Source organism: Eulemur rufifrons, chromosome 6 (genome assembly GCF_041146395.1).
Source record: "Eulemur rufifrons isolate Redbay chromosome 6, OSU_ERuf_1, whole genome shotgun sequence".
NCBI classification, from domain to species: Eukaryota; Metazoa; Chordata; class Mammalia; order Primates; family Lemuridae; genus Eulemur; species Eulemur rufifrons.
Genome location: NC_090988.1, coordinates 57,726,127 through 57,746,173, shown reverse-complemented (window position 1 = coordinate 57,746,173; position 20,047 = coordinate 57,726,127). Strand labels below are relative to the sequence as shown.

The following is a 20,047-nucleotide window of genomic DNA, read 5'->3' as shown; positions in this document are numbered from 1 at the left end:
CACCGTGTGGCAAGTGACAAAGCTCTGAGCCCAGCCCCTTTTGGGGCCACAGTGTAAGGGATGGGGGCAGGGGATGGGCCCCATGGCTGGGGTAGTACCATGACTGGCGGCAGGGGAGGCAACCAGAAACCTGCTGCTTTGGGGAGGTGCACTTCCCCAACCATGTCCTGACATCTCTGGAGTTTAGGCAAGGACCTCCCAGTCCTACTTGTCCTGCATCTTCTCCAGGATAGGCACAATCATGTCAAATTTGGGTCGCTTAGCAGGGTCTTCATTCATGCAGATCTTCATGAGTTTACACACGTGGGGAGAAATGCCTGGTGGGATAGTAGGCCGAAGGCCTTCCAGTGCCACCTGTGAATTCAAGGAAAAAAATGAGCCTCAGAATTTAAGTCTGTCATGTAAGGAGAAACCTCTGGCCCTTGGGACAGAATTACTGTGTATCTGAACAAACGTGGGAGGAACCCAGGCCCACTATAATTATTGTCACCAACACCACTCTTCCCCCAACACAAGTGTATGCAGTTCTGCTCTCACCTTCATTCCAATCTCCATATTGGAGAGGTCAGCAAAGGGTACTTCCCGTGTCACCAGTTCCCACAGAAGCACTGCAAAACTCCACATATCTGCCGAGCGTCTGTTTGTGTCTTCAGGCTTCTTCTGCAGAGCTGGAAGGATAGGGCTTATCTGTTCTGGCTCCCTGGCCTGTTCTGTGTCTGCCTCCTTGCACTACAACTGAGCTGGTCCTTTTCTACCTCCCAACACAATGCCTTCACCCACCTTCAGGGGCTACCCAGGCAGGTGCATACATGCGCCCCGGGCACTGGAAAGAGAACTTGACATCGGCCATGCTGATTCGGGCAGTCATATCTTCATCAATCTGAGGAAGAGAAGATGGATATGTGGAAGGAGGTAAGTCCTAGATAGGCCAAGGGCTTTTGTGGCCTGAGCCAGGAATGAACTTGTGGCCTTACCATTACACTACGGCTATTAAGTGCATGTCGTGGTATGAGGGGCTCTAATGTGTGAAGGAAGGCCATGCCCCTTGCCATATCCAAAGCAAACTTCACAGCCTGGCTCTGGTCCACGACAAAATCTAAGGAGGCAAGAATCAAATAGTTCAGAGAGACTTGGGTACCCTTTCTCCCATCCCCTCCCCAGTGAGATTCAGCATCCCTACTCACTGGTGCCTTCATGTAGTACATTGTAGAGGGATCCATATGGCATCCAGTGTGTGATGAGGGTGGGGTGAGGAGCAGGTGGAGATTGGCAGGCACCTAACACCGGGAGCACATTTGGATGCGAGAAAATCCTGGGAGAGGGAGAGAATGGCTAACATCCAGCATAAAAGATCTGTCTCAGTGCTATTCAGGGTTCCTCGGAACTAGCAGCTTCCAGTTTGGGCCTTGCCCTACCTGAGCCGGGGACACTCCTCATTGAAGTCCCTGCTCTTCCTTGTACTCCAGTCTCGAACCTTCAGCACCTTAATGACAATGTCATTCCCCTGCCAGCGGCCCTTCCATAGCTGAAGAACAGGTAGGATTAGGAGGCTTGAACTAAGGCCACCAATTCCTTGCCCACTAACTGAAAGAAAATCTTAAAACAGGTGCAGAGCAGGTAATTTATAGGGGTTTGGGGGGGGGCGGGCAAGAAGAGCAGGGGTCACCTCTCCAGAGTGATTTTCATTGAGCTTTGCCAGAAAGTTGAGCTGTTTGAAGTCAATGCCAGAGTGTTTGTTCAGAGTTCCATTTCCTGAGAGAGAGTGGAGGTCAGGTACCCAGCTTCGCCCTAACCCAGCCCCAGGAGCCCAGAATTATTCCTTTCTACAACCCCTCCCAGCAGCAGTGACTCACGGGGCCGAGTGCGGGTGGTCCCCTTCCAGAATGTGTCCTTGTATGGAATACGGTTGAGATTTTGGCCCATCTTCTCTGCCCGCTCTGGGGAAGAAAAACAGTCTCAGAGCCAGGCGCGGTGGCTCACGCCTGTAATCCTAACACTCTGGGAGGCTGAGGTGGGAGGACTGCTTGAGCTCAGGAGTTCAAGAGCAGCCTGAGCAACAGTGAGACCCCGTCTCTACTAAAAACAGAAAATTAGCTGACTGTCGTGGTGTGTGCCTGTAGTCCCAGCTACTCGGGAGGCTGAGGCAGGAGGGCCGCTTGAGCTCAGGAATTTGAGTTTGCAGTGAGCTAGGATGATGCCACCATACTCTACCCGGGGTGATGGAAGGAGACTGTCACCAAAAAAAAAACCCAAAACAAACTAAAAACAAAAAAAAACAGTCTCAGCCTGAGCTGTGGCATGGAGGAACTGGAGAGAGAAATCAGGCAACGAGGAATGAGATGAGAACACAAGCTGAGGAGCAGGGATGGACCTCGGAGAAGCTCTCTGAGGGGTGCCTTGGCTTTGTCCACAGGCATCTCTCCATACTTGTTACAGATGCTGACAAGGGCTCCATTTGCCACCAGGTCCTGGAATGAAAAGGTGGTTGTGATGAGGGCCCCTGGTACTTCCCTGGCAGGCATGACCAACCGTGAATACACACATGCAGTACACAACCCTGTGAGTGTCACACAGTAGTACTGACAGGATGGGTTGAGGGTTCCAAAATCTCTCACTCAGGCTCAGACTTTGCTTCCTACCCATCCTAGGACTCAGAGCCTGACTACTCACCTCTGCCACCTGGTCTTGGCCCCAAAAACAGGCATAGTGCAGGGGCACATTCCCATGCTCGTTCACTGCATTGATGTCAGCTTTGTACTGCAACAGCTGGGTCCCATGGCCAAACAAAAAGAAGAGGCAGAAGGCACAGTCAGTCCCAAATAAGATACTGGTGTCAGGGAATGGCAAAAGGGAGAAGAGTATACATACTTTCTACTGTATGTTATAGTGCCTGTGACTGACCTCATGGCATGTATGTGATGTGGGTGACAGGTTCATACATACCTTCTGTACAATATCACGGTGTCCATGACTGGCTGCCAGGTGCAGGGGGGTGTCATCCCCACGGTTCATTACATTGATCCGTGCCCCCCGCATGATCAGCATCTCAACCACAGCAGAGCGGCCCTCTCGGCAGGCCCAGTGCAAGGGGGAGAAGCCATGATCGTCCCTTTGAGGAAGGGGCAATGGTCATTGAGCTGGAGGTGGGATGGGGGCAAAGGCTTTGACTCCTGAAAAACTGATAGTTACTCTGCATACTCTCTGGGAAGGCTTACCTCTCTGGGACTTTCTTCATGCTAGCAACTCCCAAAGCTGTCCAATTCAGACCTTCCCCAGAGCTTCAGACCCAACCAACCACCTAGATATCCCAACAACGACACCTCACTTCATTAATAATGTGGTAGCATTCTTCCCCTGGTTTCCCCTGTACCCTTTCTGCAACATCTATTGGTCCTTTCTGTTTTCCATTGCATCTTGTACATCCCCCTGCTGTAGCACTTGTCACATGGGGTTGTAAAAATCTGGGCTGTACTTGTCTGTTAGACTATAAACTTCTTGGGGGAATGGATTGACAGAGGGTGTTCAGTGTGTGTTAATGGGGGTATCTTGGAGAAGGAAGGTCACAGCTCAAGGGAGAGGAAGCAAGTTTACTGTTTGGCCCTGGAACTGAAAATCACATCTAAAAATGGAATGGAATTTAAATGATGTTTTGGAAGGATTTATGTTGAAAAAGAGAAATGCTTTTGATTATTGATGAGGCAGATAACAAACCACCACACAAAACAGGATTCTCCTACTTAGCAATCCTGGCATGGAAAACAGAAGAAAATGAGAATGGCTGCTTCAGAATGAAAACTATATCTGACTTTTTTCTTTTCCCAAAGATGTGTATTTTATAAAGTAAAAGAATTGTAAAAACAAAACAAAACAAAACAATTGAGTTGGAACTGGGCCTGCCTGACAGCCTGGGGCCATAAAAGGAAATTCCCTCTAGTCCGGGGCTGCAGATCCAAGGGGCGGAGCAGGAGGCGGTCCATGGCCTAGGCAGGCAGCCTCCGGATGCCTAAGTGCTGCGGTCACTTCCCCTGTGGGGGCTCTAGGCAGGGCCTGGAGCTGATCAGGGGTCTGGACATCCAGATGCCCCCACAGCCAAAAAGGGGTAGGGGCGTGGCTTTTAACTTAATCATTTCCTTCCACAGCTTGTGTTCAGCTGCTTACACAGAAATAGCCAAAAGCTTTCCTCAGAGGAGGGTATCCCCAGGAAGCAATTACATCCCATTTATCAATCGGTCTTGCCTCCCAGACCTTTAATTTGTGCCCTGCCTTATCAACTTCTAGTACTGCCTGTGGCCCCCAGAGCGGGCCAAAGCCTGGGGGCAAAAGTATGGGTATACGGGTTGTGTTCACTGTCAGGCTGCCTGTCACCTCAAGGCCTAACCTTCTTTCTCAAGGAGACCTGCAGGGAATTAAGCCGTTTTTCATATCCAGCATATAGCCAGCTTGTACCCCCATACCTTAACCCCTCAAACTAGCACCAAAACCTTCCAGTTTCATTAATACCACCCCCTGTGCCTTTTGGCAGCAACTTCCTTGATGCTAGCCCACTGGACAACTCTGCCTAAGCCTCTATTTCCTCACCAACAAAATAGTAAAAGTGCTTATTGTCTTTATCAGAGCACTCTTTGAGAGTTATATAAAAAATGGAACAAATAACTTTGCAAATTATTAAGGAGAAATAGCGTAGAGCCTAATGGGAACCAGTGAAGCCTAGACTGAGATGACAAGTGATCCTTACCTTTCAAACCTAAAAACTAAACTCTACCAATGTTAAAAAATAAAAAATTAAAATCCGCCACCCTGAATCACCATCACTGTTGCTTTTCTTGCCTTCCTGTCTCAGCCAGCCTTAAAGAACTTGTCTGCATTCACTTTCTGTATTTCCTCACCTCCCATTCACTTTTCAACCTGCCATCAATCTGCTGCCTTGAGGCCAGAGACTATGATTCTGGGACTCTAGCACCCAGCACAGAAGGTGTTCAGTATAGTGCTTAAATGAAGGAACTCAATGTAGTCTGGTTTCACCTGTTACTCTTCTGAAGCAGCACTTACAGAGGTCATCAAATATATCCTAATTGTTAATTCAATGGTTACTTTAAAGTATTCATGTTCTTTGACCTTGCAGTAGCCTTACTACTGTTGACCATTCCCCCTTCATTAAAACATTCTCTTTTCTAAGCTTTACTCACACATTTTCCTATTTCTCCTTCAACTTGTAGCTTGTCCCCTGCCCTCCTGCCTTCCACTTTTCTGATGTACTCTCCTTCACACCCATGTCTTTAGGTATCATCTATATGCTGATAGCTCCCAAATCTGTGTCTCCAAATCAGATCTCTCCTGAACTGCAACTCTGCATCACCAACAACCTACTCAACATTTCCACGTTGGTGCACTGTCACCTAACTTTAACATGTCTGGAATAGAACACCTCATCCTCCTTCAGCTTCCTCCATCTCAGTGAAAGCAACCACCGTCTATCCAAGTGCCCAAGCCAGAACCTTGATCGTCATATTTGCCTTTCTTCAATTCCCACACAAGTCCCCCAATACTTCATCCTAAAGACTTCTGGAATCGATCAATTCTCTCCAAAACATCATCGTTTCTAGGATGGACTAGGTAATTGCCTCCTTCCCCCTTACTCTTCACAAAGCATCCAAGACGATATTGAACAAATGGACAATTTCATCATATCACTAAACAGCTTTAAAACCTTGCCTTTAGAATAAAGACCTTATTATAGCCTAAATATGCTTGCATGATCTGGCTGACACTTGCAGACCTCTCAGTGTGTTATCGTCTGTCCTTTTCCACTTGTACCCAATACTTCTGCCCACAGAGATCTTCTATCTTCCAGGCATAGAGAACTCCAGACAATTTCGTGGCACTCTCCGCTCTGTGTCTTGCCTCCTAGCCTTTGCCCATGCAGTTCAGGGAGGCAGATTTGAGCAGAATCTTGACTGCTGAAGAAGAGTTCCACACTGCTTGCTCTGTGGAGACCCTCTGCCCCCCACAGGCTGTGCTTAGCACTCATCACACTAGATGGCAAAGTCAGCCGCCCCCACCAGACACGAGCACCCCACGCAGCCGAGGGGAGTAGATCTCTACCCTTACTCTCATCCACTAGCTACTTCAGCTCACCCCTGGTTGAGGTCGTTCTCCGTGTTGTCCAGCCACAGGCGCACGGCAACAGCATTGCCTTCCCGGCACTGAGTGAAAATGTCGTCCATAGCAGCGTCCCGGCGCTGAGTCCCCCGAATTGGGGAAGCCTGGGGACTGGGGGTAGGGGAGTGGGGGGATCCAGGGAAGGAGAATGAACCCCAAGCTTTGTCCTATACTGGAGAGGAGTGTTGGGGGTGGGAGTCTGTGAAGGAGTTCAGGGCAGCAGGATGATCCCAGACTGTGTCCTCTGGGCTCAAGGGAAAGGCGGGTCCGGGCGGGGCAGGAGGTGATTAAGAAGTAGTTATCTCTCGAACTGATGTCAGAGAGCAGGCACGAAGACCCTACCCCCGAACAGAGCTGGGGGAAGGGAGGAGGTTCAGGCTCTGTATGCCCTGGGGGAGGGGATCGGGGGTCCTCCCAGGTTGGCCCCCGTTCGTTACTCGGAACTCAGGTGGAGTGAAGGGTAACGGGTTGGCAGGGACCCAGTCTTGGGCAGGAGGGCTCGGGTTCTCTCGCACTCACCGGGACTCGAGCTGAAGGCTCCTTCTCCGGGGAACTCCCGTCCGGCCGCGCCCGCCACCCGGCCCCGCCCCGCCCCTGGCCCTCTGTGGCCAGCGCGGGCCGCCTTCCCTCCCTTCCCACCCACTCCTTTGCCCTTCTAGCCTACTACTGTCTAAACTCTATGGTTCTCTGCGCCGCGCCGGCCGCTCTAGCCGCCTCCGGCTGTCGCGCTCTGGTTTCCGGCTTTGCTCTGGCTGAACGCTCTGGCTCCCAGACGCGCTCTGCACGTGGAGAGGAGAGTGGACTCCGCGACCCTGCCCTCCCGACCCGCATGTTCGAGGAGCCTGAGTGGGCCGAGGCGGCCCCAGCAGCCTTGGGCCTAGGGCCTGTGACCTCACAGCCTTGGCCCGCAGCAGCCTCTCAAAGCAAGGTGAGTCGCCCCGCAGGCCAGTGGGAGCTGTTTCAAGCCATGATGAGGACCCTGGTGAGTGCTGCCACTGGAGCACGCCTTGTGTATGTATTGGGGGGGAGGACCACCTGTGGGACTGTAGGGTCGAGTCCTGATCCGAAGATCCAGGAACTAACTCCGAAAAGAAAGTGACGTTGGAATTGAGAGAGAGTTGCTGAGTAGAAGTTGGAAGTGAAGAGGGTTCCTCAGACAGGAAAAGCACATGCAAAGGCCCTAGGGCAAGAGAGCATGTTCTGTTAGAGTCGCACAAAAAAGTGCTCTGTGTGGTTGGAGCTCAGAGTAAATGAGAGGGGATGCTGTTCAAGTTGAAGAGGTAGGTTAGAAGCTTTGAATATATTAAGGATAGAGAGAAGCTAATGAAATGTTGTTTAGCGATAGAATGGTTTCTTAAGATTTGTATTTTCTAAAATTCATTAATTACAGTGTAGAATGGATTGAAGTAAGTGAGAGTGGGTGACAGCAAAGAGTTGTTAATATTACCATTCAAGGGAGGATGTATGGAACTGAGAACCTCCAAGGTAAGTGCCTGGCTTATGACCACCTAGTAGGGCTTCAACCCAGAACCAGCCTCCTGGACAAGAGACCTTCTCCTTTGAGCCTCTGCAGATGTGAGGGCTTCTGTACTTACTCAGGTTTTTCCTACCCTTTGGTCGGCTTCCAACATGGAATCTGCCTGTTTTGCTCCCTTCTTTTCATCCTGTCAGCGCATTGCCATAATCCAGGCCACTGGCCTCTCTCTCTGCAGCTTCTCCCTTTCAGTTTGTTCTCTACACTGCAGCTAGAAACATATTTCATACACATGTGTCATCATGTCCCTTTGTGTTCAGAAACCTTCCTCCCTCTTATGGAAAGGTATTGGCTGGAGACAAAAGACTGAGAGGGTTGGAACTCCTGGTCTTTGGTCTTGGTCTTGTTGCTTGTGACCTTAGCACATTGCTCTGGGGGAATTTCCATTACCTTATGTGCACGTCGGAGAAAGTGGGGTAGGTGGCTTCTCTGCCCTCCAGCCTCCCGGATATTGGGATGGTGACAGGAAAATTCATCTGAGTCTGGCAGACTTCACAACAAGCTAGTTAATCTGACTGGGAAGACTCCAGATGCCTTTTCCAATGTTTGAATCAGGTCCCCATCTCTCTGTTCTTATTCTCTAGGCCTCATCCATTCTCCTCAGCCCTGCTCTCATCCTTTGTTTCCCTCTAGGGCTCCAAGCATCGCCAGCTCCTAGCTACATTACGGGCCCTAGAGGCAGCATCTCTTTCCCAGCAACCCCCTAGCCTACCTAGCAGTGACTCTGAGGAGGAGGAGGTGGAAAGAATAAAGAAACGCCCCAAAAACGCATCGTTTGCCAGTGCCTCTGCTGAAGTAGGGGAGAAAAGAAAGAAGAAATGTCAAAAACACAGCCTGAGTGCCTCTGAGGAAAGGGAAGTGGAAAGGAAGAAGTGTCATAAACGGGCTCTTCTTGGCAATGACTCTGCTGAAGAAGAGAACAAAAAGAGGAAACACCAGAAACATGCCCCTTCAAACCCAGCCCAGCACCTGGACAGTGTTGACCATTCAGGTACTATCTGATGTGTTTGTGGGGGGGCAAGGGGGTCAGCTGATTCTACATATAGCAGAGCTTACCCACCGTTCTTAGGACTGGGGCCAATGGTGTACTTAGTAAGAAGTACTTTTATCTGTTTCTCTCTGTCTCAAGGACAAGGGTATGGCCAGAATGACTTGCCAAGCCTCTGAATTTAGGAGATCTTACCCCAAATACACCTTTCCATCTTCTTCCCTACAGGTCCCAAAGCCTGGAAGAGTAGTGCTACAAAGGACCCACCCAAGCCAAACCTTGAGTCCATTTCCCCTAAACCCCCTCATACCCTGAGCCGCAAGCAGTGGCGGAACCGGCAGAAGAACAAGCGGAGACACAATAACAAGTTTCGGCCACCTGAGGTGGCCGACCAGACTGCAGCCCAGGCCCCCACAGAGGAGACAGATGTGCCTCCTTCCCATAGGCCAGACAGCCATGAGGCTCGTGCTGGGGCTCTGCGAACCCGCATGGCACAGCGGCTGGATGGGGCCCGATTTCGCTACCTCAATGAACAGCTGTACTCAGGGCCCAGCAGTGCTGCCCAACATCTCTTCCAGGAAGACCCTGAGGCTTTTCTTCTTTACCACCGTGGTTTCCAGAGCCAAGTGAAGAAGTGGCCACTGCAGCCGGTGGACCGCATTGCCAAGGATCTTCGCCAGCGGTGAATGGGGGTTGGGCACTGAGAAGCCATGTGGGTCAGTCATGGGCTCAGACCAGACTAGTGTATGACCCCTCCCTTCCACTCCTAGGCCTACGTCCCTAGTGGTGGCTGACTTTGGCTGTGGGGATTGCCGCCTAGCTTCAAGTATCCGGAATCCTGTACACTGCTTTGACTTGGCCTCTCTGGACCCCAGGGTCACTGTGTGTGACATGGCCCAGGTAAACCTCTCTGTGAATCTGGCTTGTGCTCTAGACCCAACCTCCATATACTAAGCTCTTTAGCCCTTCCTCTCTGCAACCCTCCTTCCCTGCTTGGGGTCCAGCCCTAACACTCAATGCTGGCTTTCTACTTCTGACACGGTATGCCTTACAATACCCCCACTCTCCACAGGTGCCTCTGGAGGATGAATCTGTGGATGTGGCTGTGTTTTGCCTTTCATTGATGGGAACCAACATCAGAGACTTTCTAGAGGAGGCAAATCGAGTGCTGAAGCCAGGGTAGGAACCCCTAGAACACAGATGCATTGTATATAGACATGCATGTGCGTGTATTTACATAGGACTTTCTTTCTTAGGGGTCTCTTGAAAGTGGCCGAGGTCAGCAGCCGCTTTGAGGATGTTCGGGTCTTTCTAGGGGCAGTGTCCAAGCTGGGCTTCAAGGTCATCTCCAAGGTGAGGGCCCCAACAAGTCTATCCCTATTTTTAATCTCATGTGTGGCCCTTTTCAGGGTAATGGTGTTTGGGAAGGAGGCCATAGGCACAGGAAAAGACATTTTGCTCCCCAAGAGCACAATGTAAGGGGTAGCCCTGGGAAGCTTTCTGAGCAGAGGTAGTATGTGGAGGGAAGTGTTTTGAGGAGTTGGGGTGAGGATTTGGATCTCACTGGATCTCTTCTGCCCCTAGGACCTGACAAACAGCCACTTCTTCTTGTTTGATTTTCAAAAAACTGGGCCCCCTCGGGTAGGGCCCAATGCTCAACTCTCAGGCCTGAAGCTTCAGCCATGTCTCTACAAGCGCAGGTGACCTCTGGATCTCCCTTGAAAGGGAAGGCAGAACTTGAACTTCAGGCTCAGAAGTCTGAAGACCATGAGCCACAACCTGGTACTACCTTTCCTCCACCCCAAGAACAAGGTGTGATGAAACCCCTGGCTCAGCCCTGCTTTACTGAAGGCTTCTTGGTTACAGGAAGCATAAAGTCACTTGGGTGAGGTAAAGAATAAGGAGTTTTTTGTGAGAACGTGGGGATATCTAGGAATCACCTTAGGTGTCATGAAAACTAGATGGTTTGTAATTCAAAGCACCTCTGGGTTTGGCTTCTCTTTCCATCTCAAAAGCCACATGGCCTTTCTGTCCTGGCATCTCTGCTGTCTTCTAATCTGTCTGCAGAACAGCTTCCTCTGCTCACCCGTAGCTTCTGCCCCTGCAGCTTCAGTCTGCCCAGGCCTTCAAGGCTGCACCAAGGTAGCTGTTGCTTCTTGGCTCTGGGGCAACTGGTAGTCCATCAACATCCTGACTTAGCGCATCAATGTGAGCTACCAGGTCAAGACTTGGGATGTCCCTGTACTAAGCATTTCTAGTGGTTCATCCTTCACCTCTGTCCTCATCCCCATCTTTGGAATCATGTACACCAAACCACTCCCACTGCCTATTGTCGTGTGGGACCTTGGGGTATATGTGGCTAATAGCATAGATTTTGGAATCATGTAGAGCTGGATTCAAATCCTGGCCTGCCACTTAGAGCTGGGAGTCATTTAATCTCTGAGTATCACATTCCTTTTTTGGAAAATGGCACAGTTCCTGTCTTACAGGGCTGCTGTGTGGATTAACTGAGGAAATCCATAGCCAGAGCTGGGAACATGGGAGATGTTCAGTAAACTTGCTGTGGCTTTTTTGTGTCCTAAGCCTTAACTGTTCTTTGAAGACTTTTCCTAGGCTGGTTGGAAGTTGAAGGGTAAACAATAGATTTGTTGACTAAGATGGGGAGAGCTCAGGACAAGGCCTTTCAACAGGCTTATTTAGGATATTTTAGAGACTCTAAAATTCTGAGCTGTCCTTGGAAGGGGGAGTGAGGGAGCTGGGTCTCTGTTCATAAACAACTGATTAATGCCACGTGGGGGTGGGAGGTTGAGCTGTTCATTGGCAGGAGGGTCTGTCCGTTGTTTCTGCCCGTTTTCTTTCTTATGCTCAGCAGGACAGCTGGGGTCTCCCTTTCTCCCATACTTGTAATTTGGATTCTCCCTTTGCCGGTTCTGGCTCAGGCCACCTGAGTAAACATCTCTCTGAATCTGATGCAGGCCCCAGGCTTTCCTAGCAGCCCCTGTCAGTCACCCTGATTCTGAAAGCAGAACTCTCCTGAGCTTGATCTGGGTCCTCCCTGCTCCATCATTGGCTTCAGGACAAGCTCTTGTTGGAGTCCATGCCTGGGCTTCAATGTCTCATGTTAAGAGCCTAGGCAGAAGAGAGAAAAAAAGTATATTTCCTTAAGAAATAACAGCATGCCCTCTGTTTAAGAAACAGACCAGTGTGGCTAGAACAGATTGAGGCAGAGGCAAGAGTAGTAGGAGGTAAGTGGGAGTGGAAAGGGGTTGTTCCCACTCCACTGAAAGGCAGTGGTTCTCAAACTTTAGAGTGCTTTAGAATCACCTGGAAGGCTCTTTACAATGTAGATTTCTAAGCCCTCTCCCAGAGTTCCTGATTTGGTAGATCAGGGTAGAGCCCCAGAATTTCTTTTCTGGTTGCTTTTTCTCAGTGAAGCAGGAAACAAATTTATCGGTTGAGAGTGAGAATGGGGAAGAGCTCAGGGTTTTGAGGAGAGGAGAATGTGAATATTGTTTCTAGGAGAAGGAATGCATGAAATAAGGAAATATAGTATGATTGCTGGCAGCATTAATAGCACACATAAGATTCAGGGTCATAAAGTAAAGAGGATGGATGACATGGGAGGAGACTGGTACAAGATTGCCTTGCAGAGAGCTTGTTCTTCTGAGACAGCTGGGCTGTCAGAACTCAACCCTTTCCTTTGGGGAAGAGGGCAGGTTTGTGCCCTTTAACCTCAAGTCTGGTTGGGGATTCCACTGGGATCATTTGGAAAACTGGAGGTGTTTATTCCTACAGCTAAGGAATGCTGAGCCTGGAGTCTTGACTCCTGCCCTGGGAATGTAGAGGGCAAGCAGAGACTCACGAACTGGTTCGACAGTGGAGCCAGGGGAGTGCTGCTGCTTTTGCATTGGCCTGCATTTCTAGAATTTGTCCTGGCAAATGATGCATGAGTGTATCCTCTGCACACCTTGCAGGAGAGAGGGAAGTGTGGGATGGTCTTGGGTCCTGTTCAGTAGGACCATTGAAGAGGCAAGGAGACCTGAGCACAAAGAAGCTAGGAGGGCTGAGGAGGGAGCTGCATCCACCAGGGTCAAGGGAACTGCAGAGAGGGGACAACAGAGATTTCCCCTTTAAATATCTGCCAGGCCCATAGGGCATAGAACTGCCAAGTCAAGCCAGACTGTTTTATCCTCCTATATTTCTTGTCAGAGCCCAGAGCAGCAATTAGGTGATAAGAAGAGCAAAGAGCATACAGATCACTCCTCTCTTCCCTAGCGTAGGCTCCTTGACTTAGATGGGGTGGAGCTGGGAGGAGAAAATATTTAAAGCTACAACAGGTACAGATCATTTATTGTTACACAAGATTAGACATTCTAATTAGTTAATTAAGATTATGTTTGTGCTTTAAACTGATCATAGGACTATCATTAACTAAGAATGTCACAGGCTTACTGCAGCTTTTCTCCAGCAGGGAAGAAATACACCTCAATAAAGTTTGAGGAGTGGTAAGAGAGAAAACTAAAGTTGGGTTTGGATATCAATCTATGCCTTGAACTCGTTCAGCATCCCTTTTAGAGGTCTCCAAGTAAACACTTAATTGCTTCTGCAGTTATTGGTGTGCTCCAACTTCTCTTCCCGTAATACAGTCCTAAGGGAACACAGTTCCAAAAGAAACGACATGATCTTGGCAGAGACACAGCTCAGCTCCAAACACTGAGCCATTTATGTAATTGCACAAAGCTCTCTACAGCTTTTCACGGACAGAGAGCAGTAGTTAGAACCTTTCATCCCTGGGTCGTCCTTTCCTAGGTGACTTTTCTGACCAGCCACCTGTTTCTGGGATATTCAACTCCTGCAGTGACTGCTCTGTTGGTTTCATTGCTTTTACTCCTGTCCCCAAAGCAATTAGTTTTCCACACAGCCAAGTGACCTTTTTAAAATGTAAATCAGATTATGTCACTTCTCTGCCTAAAATCCTTCAATGGATTCTCATTGCCCCAAGAACAAAAGACAGACTCCTTCCCAGGCCCTATGTGATCTTGCCCAGGCTGCCACCTCCAGTTGCACCTTAACCCACTCCTGTCCTCTCACAAAATTCCAGCAACACAGGCTTTTTATTCCTTAGGGATTTCAAGCCATTTCTACTTCAGGGTCTTTACACATGCTTTTCTGTCTTCCTAAAATACTCTTCCCCAATGAGCTCATTTTCATCTTCCAGATCTTTACAGCAGCATCACCTTTTCTCTGTGGAAGAAAATGGCCATTTGCTCACCAGAATGTTCTCTACGTAAACTACATTTCCCAGCTCCATACATCTAGGCAGGGCTGTGTGAATAGTTCTCACCAATGGAAAGTGAGCAGAAGTGATATTTCAGTACCCGTCCAAGACCAGTTAAAGGGTAGCTGAGCCTTTTCCATGTTCTCCCACTCTCTCCTCTACCTGCTAAGGTGACCTTGAAACACGTGTTTTGAAGGTCATAGTCATATCATGGAAGAAGTCTGGATACCTAAATCACTACTTGGAGAATAGCTTTGTGACCAAGAACATCCACATTGGGCTTTGAACAAGAAATAAACCTCTATTGTGTTCATTGTAATGCATTTGGGGATGTTGTAGTAGTTGTTACTTTATACCCTGGATATATCTTCTGTGGACATCCTATCCACCTTACTCTTGACCTCAAAACCCTCTTTGCTTCCTTCAGGGTGCTTCAAACATTTGATGATCTATCCAGGTGCCAGTCAGCATTTTCTACTTGTCCCATGAATTTAAAATTGGAAAAATACATCATTTTGATTGTGACCTCTCCAAAAATAATCCTACTAAAGAATGCTTTAAACAGATTAGATATTTTTTTTTCTCACATAACAAGAAACCTGAAGTTAGGTGACTTGGCTTTTAAACGTTTTTCTTCCCCCTGCCTTTCCACATCTCAGGGACCTTTCAGCAATTTATCCAATTCAAAGCTGCTCTTATGCCAGTTCAGTGGGGTGAGGAAACATGAACTATTTCTTTGACTCATTCTTTACTTCCTCTGTCTCTTCTAGGATTGGAATGGGGGAGGGTGTGTTACAGGGACAAAGACTAAACTTACGTGGTTAATGTATCATTGGTGTGTTATATCAAGACAAGTGTTTAAATGTTGACTCGTGTGTGAGGTGTTGGGGTTCTCTGGAGCAGGAGCTTGTGGACTGACTTTGGTTGACTCCTTGTAATACACATCCCGAGCTGCCTCTCAGCTCCTGAGTTCCTGACCCTGATAGTGCCTCCTAGTGCTGAAGTGCTCCATCCTAGCAGGGAGCCCTCCTGGGAGAGGTCCCAGCAAATCCTCAAGACTGGTTACCTTTTAAGGAACCCACAGGAAACTCATACATGTCTGTCATGCCAAATAGTGGAAGTACAGCCCAGCCAGCAGCTGGCTTTTCTCTTCCTGCCCTGGCCTAGCCAGCCTGATTCTGACTTCTCCATGTGAGAATTAAGCACCGATCTATACTCATATGGCTCCAAATCCTCATAAGTGATTCAAGTTATGTTCTCCCAAGAATCCTCCACCCCAGACTTCACCCCAGTGGCCAGGTGGAGATGAGTCTGTAAGTTTCTGAGCTTAGCAAGCCTCTTGCTAGATGATGTAATGCTGAATGAATGTAAAGTCTCCCTCCTGTGGGAATATAAAATGTCTACAAATGGTCCTATTGGAGCCCTCCTCACTCGGTTTAGGAGGGAGGGAACTTCACCGCTCCTTTGCCTTGCAGGGAGATCTCCCTATTCCTAAAGATTCCTGTCAAGAAATCTTTCATTTCTAATCTCATACAGTAGAAAGGGTGGTGGTCTCTGAATCAGCTTTAACATCTTGTGGATATATCTAGCCGCTTTATTTAGAATGTGTTGATACCTATTACCTCTTGTCCTCAGTTTTGGTGTGTTATCATAGATCTGAGGCTATGAAAAAACTCTCATTTAATATCTTCTCTTACTTATGCAGGTATTCTTGTGAAATGTGAAATTTTCTTTTGTGTGTATGTGCTTTATTTATACAGACTATTGTCTACAAATCTTGTCTTATTTCTTTTCTTAAAAAAATCACTCAACTGTGTGCTTGGTTGGTTGGTCAGTTTGGTTTTTTTTTTTTGAGATGAGGTCTCACTATATTGCGTAGGCTGGTCTCAAACTCCTGGGCTCAAGTGATCCTCCTGCCTCAGCCTCTTGAGTAGCTAGAATTACAGGTGCTCACCACTGCTTCTTCTAGCTTTTAACTGTGTTTGAAAGCTGACCATATATCAGGACCCAGACAGGAAAATAGAAACCACACTAAATATTTCAAGAAGAGGGCTTTTATTTATTTAAAAAATTTTTTTATTTAGGCCATTAAAAAATTTTTTTTTTCTATTTTTTATATTTATATATTCATGGGGTACAAATGCAATTTTGCTACATTGATGTATTACATTGTGGTGAAGTCAGGGCCTTCGGTGCATACATCACTGAAGCAACACACATTGTACCTGCCAAGCAACCTCCCATCATCCACTCTCCCACCCCTCCAAGTCTCCACTGTCCATCATTCCATACTCTATGTCCATTGTATACACATTATTTAGCCCCCACTTATAAATGACAACATGCAGCATTTGTCTGTGTCTGAATTGTTTCACTGAAAATAATAGCCTCCAGTTCTATGTTGCTGCAAAAGACATAATTTCATTCTTTTTTATGGCTGAACAGTACTCCAGTGTTGTGTGCACACTGCATTTTCTTTATCCAGTCCTCCTGTTGATGGACACTTAGGTTGATTCCATATCTTTGCTATTGTGAATAGTGCTGCTATAAACATATGAGTGCAGATGTCTTTTTTATTGATTTATTTTCCTTTGGGTAGATACGTAGTAGTAGAATTGCTGGATTGAATGGTAGTTCTATTTTTAGTTCTTTGCGAAATCTCCATGCTGTTTTCCATAAAGGTTGTACTAATTTACATTCCCACCAACAGTGTGTAAGAGTTAAAAAGAGGGTTTTTAATACAGAAAATTGATTACAAGTATTAAAAGTCTGAAAGAGTAGAAAGAAGATGCAGATGTAATTCAAAAATTAATAACTGTAGATAATAGTTAACACCCATATATAATCATAACACCCCAAGACCTGGGAAGACAAAAGGGAAGAGGTGATGTGATTACTAGAAAGTAGGCACTCAGAGAAGGGGCCTCCTTTGACTGATACACAGACTTCTGTGCAGGAAGCTCTCTCCACATATCTGGTGCTTGAAGCTCTTAGGAAAGGCATGGCCCTGAGAATGGGGAAGCAAGGTGTGACTGGTCTCTGACTGCCAGGGGGTGGTTGGACTGTTGCTAATATCTGAGAACTGTGGCTAAGCTGGTGCTGAGCACAGAACAAGTAGCTGTCTGCTGGGGCCAACTGTCTGCAGCTGAAGTGATGTTACAGCAACTGGAAAACAGAAATGAAGTCCTGTTTCCTATCTTTCACTTTCAGTTTCTTTAGGCATCCCATTGGCAGAACTTAACAGGAAACCAGCTGGCAGTGGATTCTGGGAAATATAGTTTGCAGAATTCCAGCTGCAGCAACAACCAGACTGCGTGTGTGGGCGGAGCAGGGAGGGGCTGTGTTACAGGGGAAGATAAGGAGACACGAGGAGTGAAAGACAATAGATAAATAACCAGTATAACCTATGTGGCTACTCATATATCTAGTTTATTGCTTCTTTCAGCTGCGAAGTATTCCATTGAATCCATCCACCATCATAAACTTATCCATTCACCTGGTTGCCTCAAATTCTTTGCTACCTAGAGAAGTTAAAACCCTTGAAGCTAGAGTTCTGAGTACAAAATAAGTTCCACCACAATTAGACTTACTCACTTGAGATTTGGGAGGTAAGGGTTATCTTTCTGCTGTTTTGATTTTTGTAGCTGGAAAGCAGGTTCACATGTATTAATAGAGTTTGGCTTTCTGCAGCAGCATTCCAGCTTTGAAAACCTGTAGCATTCCCTTTGAAGCCGAGAACAAAATAAGGATGGCCCACTATAATGGCTAAAGTTTAACATAGGACTGGAGGCTCAGCAGGTAAAATAAATCTGCTTGTAACAGTCCAAGTTTGACTACAATAAACTGTTTAAGAAGAAAAATTAGGCCAGGCACAGTAGCTCACACCTGTAATCCCAGCACTTTGGGAGGCCAAAGCAGGAGAGTCATTTAAGCCCAAGAGTTTGAGGTTGCAGTGAGCTATGAGGATGCCACTGTGCTCTAGCCCAGGCAACAGAGCAATACCCTGTCTTCAAAAAAAAAAAAAAAAAAGAAGAAGAAAAATTGTTGGAAGGATATCAATAAGTAATCCATAGAACTAATGTGAAGTCCTATAAATGAGGCTTGGAAAACACAGGAACCAAGGGTGAATACTGCAAAAACTAAGGTCTCATTTCATAGTCTGTCTGGTTAGGATGGCACTGCTGGCACCACTGCTGTTGGACTTTTCTTTTCTTTTTTTTTTTTTCAATTTAGTTTTACAGAATCAAAGAGTCTAACAGTATATCTTGTTAGATACAGTATGTCCTCATAATGTATACATTATTTCTTGTACAATGATATGAAATAATATGGGAAATATTCATGATAAATTATTAAGTGAACAGTGCAAGTTAAAAACAATAGTTTCATATTTTTTTCCCCACCCCCCCCCCGTTGGACTTTTCTGTTGCTCTTGTTAGTACATAGATTGATGCTGAGAATTGAGTTAATCCTCCTAAATTCATCACACTATGTCAGGGTTAGTCCATAAAAGACCCCTTTCCTGTTCTTTGTTATTTGTTCCTGGTGGGCATTTCAGTTCCTCTTCTGTTCCCCTGCAGTGTGTTGGTTATATGTCCCTAAAAATGTGTATCTTTGGCAAAATATATGGCGGTTTTGTTGCATGTATGTTGTGGCAGAGACTTACTGGCTGTTTCTCATACCCATTTTCTTCCTGGGAAACCAGCTGGACTGAGCTTCCCTTATAGTTAAGAGTAGCCATGTGATTGAGTCTAGCCAGCTGGATGGTAGTGAGACTAACATATGCTACTTCCAGACATGGTTCCTTAAATTTTCCTATGCATAGTCCCCCATGTTATTTCTACTTTGGCCAGTTTGATGCATTTGAGCATGTGACCTTGAAGGCTACACAGTGAAAATGATGGAGCCAAAAGATAGAAGGAGCCTAGATCCCTGAACATCACTTATAGGAGATCTATCCACCAATTAGGAACACATGGTATGAACTTCAAGTGAATGAGAAGTACATTTTTATCTTTTTGAGCCATTATACACTTCAGAGTTTACTGTTACTTACAGCAACTAGCAATCTTTAATAATCTCTTTTAGTTGAACACATCAGAAAAGTAAACAAAACAAGAATGTTCAGCCCAGTTATTTATCACAAAGCCAACACCCATGGTAACCTCCACCCAGATTAAGAAACAGCATGCTATCAGCACCAAAAAGCTTCTTTTATGCCACCTCCCAAACATTAGCAACTTCCTCCTCTTGACCCCACAAAGTTACCACCATTCTGACTTTCACAATGTTAATTTCTTTGCTTTTCTTTATAGTTGTACCAGTTAAGCATCCATGCCTAAATAGTATTTCCATATGTCTGGCTTCTTTCACTCAACGTTAGGTTTATGGGATTCATCCGTGTTTTTGAATGCGACTGTGGTTCATTTTTATTACTGTGGAATATTCCTTCTGTGAATAAACCACAATGTATTGGTTGATTCAACTGTTGATGTACACTGAGTTGTATATTAGTCAGAATAGGTTGGGTCATATTGCAAGAATGCAGAACCCCCCAATTTTTTATTTTTTATTTTTTTTGAGACAGAGTCTCACTCTCTTGCCTGGGCTAGAGTGCCGTGGTGTCAGCCTAGCTCACAGCAACCTCAAACTCCTAGGCTCAAGCAATCCTCCTGCCTCAGCCTCCCGGGTAGCTGGGGCTACAGGCATGTGCCACCATGCCCGGCTAATTTTTTTTTTTTTCTATTTTTAGTTGTTTGGCTAATTTCTTTCCATTTATAGTAGAGATGGGGTCTTGCTCTTGCTCAGGCTGGTCTTGAACTCCTCAGGCTCAAGCAATCCTCCTGCCTTGGCCTCCCAGAGTGCTAGGATTACAGGTGTGAGCCACTTCGCCCGGCCAGAACCCCAAAATATTAGTGACTTAAGCCAACAGAAGATAATTTTTCACTATTGCTATAGGTTGGCAGGTACTCTGGTTATAGTGAGGGATCTAAGCTAATAGTCTCAACACATGCATTCATAATCATGGAGGCAAGAAAAGGGAATAAGGTAGATCAGTAGATCACCCCCTAATACAAAAAGCTTCAGC

General features: G+C 46.8%; 2 protein-coding genes across 5 annotated transcripts; one reads left to right on the top strand and one right to left on the bottom strand.

Moving 5' to 3' along the window:
* Window positions 1–204: 204 nt before the first annotated feature.
* ILK (integrin linked kinase) lies at window positions 205–6,740 on the bottom strand. 3 transcript variants are annotated; one of them, XM_069471120.1, is made up of 13 exons: window positions 6,679–6,740; window positions 6,136–6,270; window positions 2,944–3,109; window positions 2,671–2,766; window positions 2,372–2,468; window positions 1,854–1,937; window positions 1,667–1,752; window positions 1,416–1,525; window positions 1,185–1,312; window positions 975–1,096; window positions 781–880; window positions 538–668; window positions 205–354 (listed from the first exon to the last, which is right to left on the bottom strand). In XM_069471120.1, the coding sequence occupies exons 2-13, from the start codon at window positions 6,222–6,224 to the stop codon at window positions 205–207; spliced, it is 1,359 nt and encodes a 452-aa protein (XP_069327221.1). In that variant the 5' UTR covers window positions 6,225–6,270; window positions 6,679–6,740. The 3 variants fall into 3 exon arrangements, with proteins under 3 accessions (XP_069327221.1, XP_069327223.1, XP_069327222.1); XM_069471122.1 differs by having other exon boundaries at window positions 6,136–6,203; XM_069471121.1 differs by lacking the exon at window positions 2,944–3,109 and having other exon boundaries at window positions 6,679–6,732.
* Window positions 6,741–6,920: 180 nt separating this feature from the next.
* On the top strand, window positions 6,921–15,696 carry RRP8 (ribosomal RNA processing 8). Of its 2 annotated transcripts, XM_069471118.1 has the most exons (7): window positions 6,921–7,087; window positions 8,327–8,684; window positions 8,910–9,363; window positions 9,452–9,581; window positions 9,754–9,860; window positions 9,938–10,034; window positions 10,266–15,696. In XM_069471118.1, exons 1-7 carry the CDS (start codon window positions 6,989–6,991, stop codon window positions 10,383–10,385), a joined length of 1,365 nt encoding a protein of 454 aa, XP_069327219.1. In that variant the 5' UTR covers window positions 6,921–6,988; the 3' UTR covers window positions 10,386–15,696. The 2 variants fall into 2 exon arrangements, with proteins under 2 accessions (XP_069327219.1, XP_069327218.1); XM_069471117.1 differs by lacking the exon at window positions 10,266–15,696 and having other exon boundaries at window positions 9,938–10,203.
* Window positions 15,697–20,047: the final 4,351 nt, after the last annotated feature.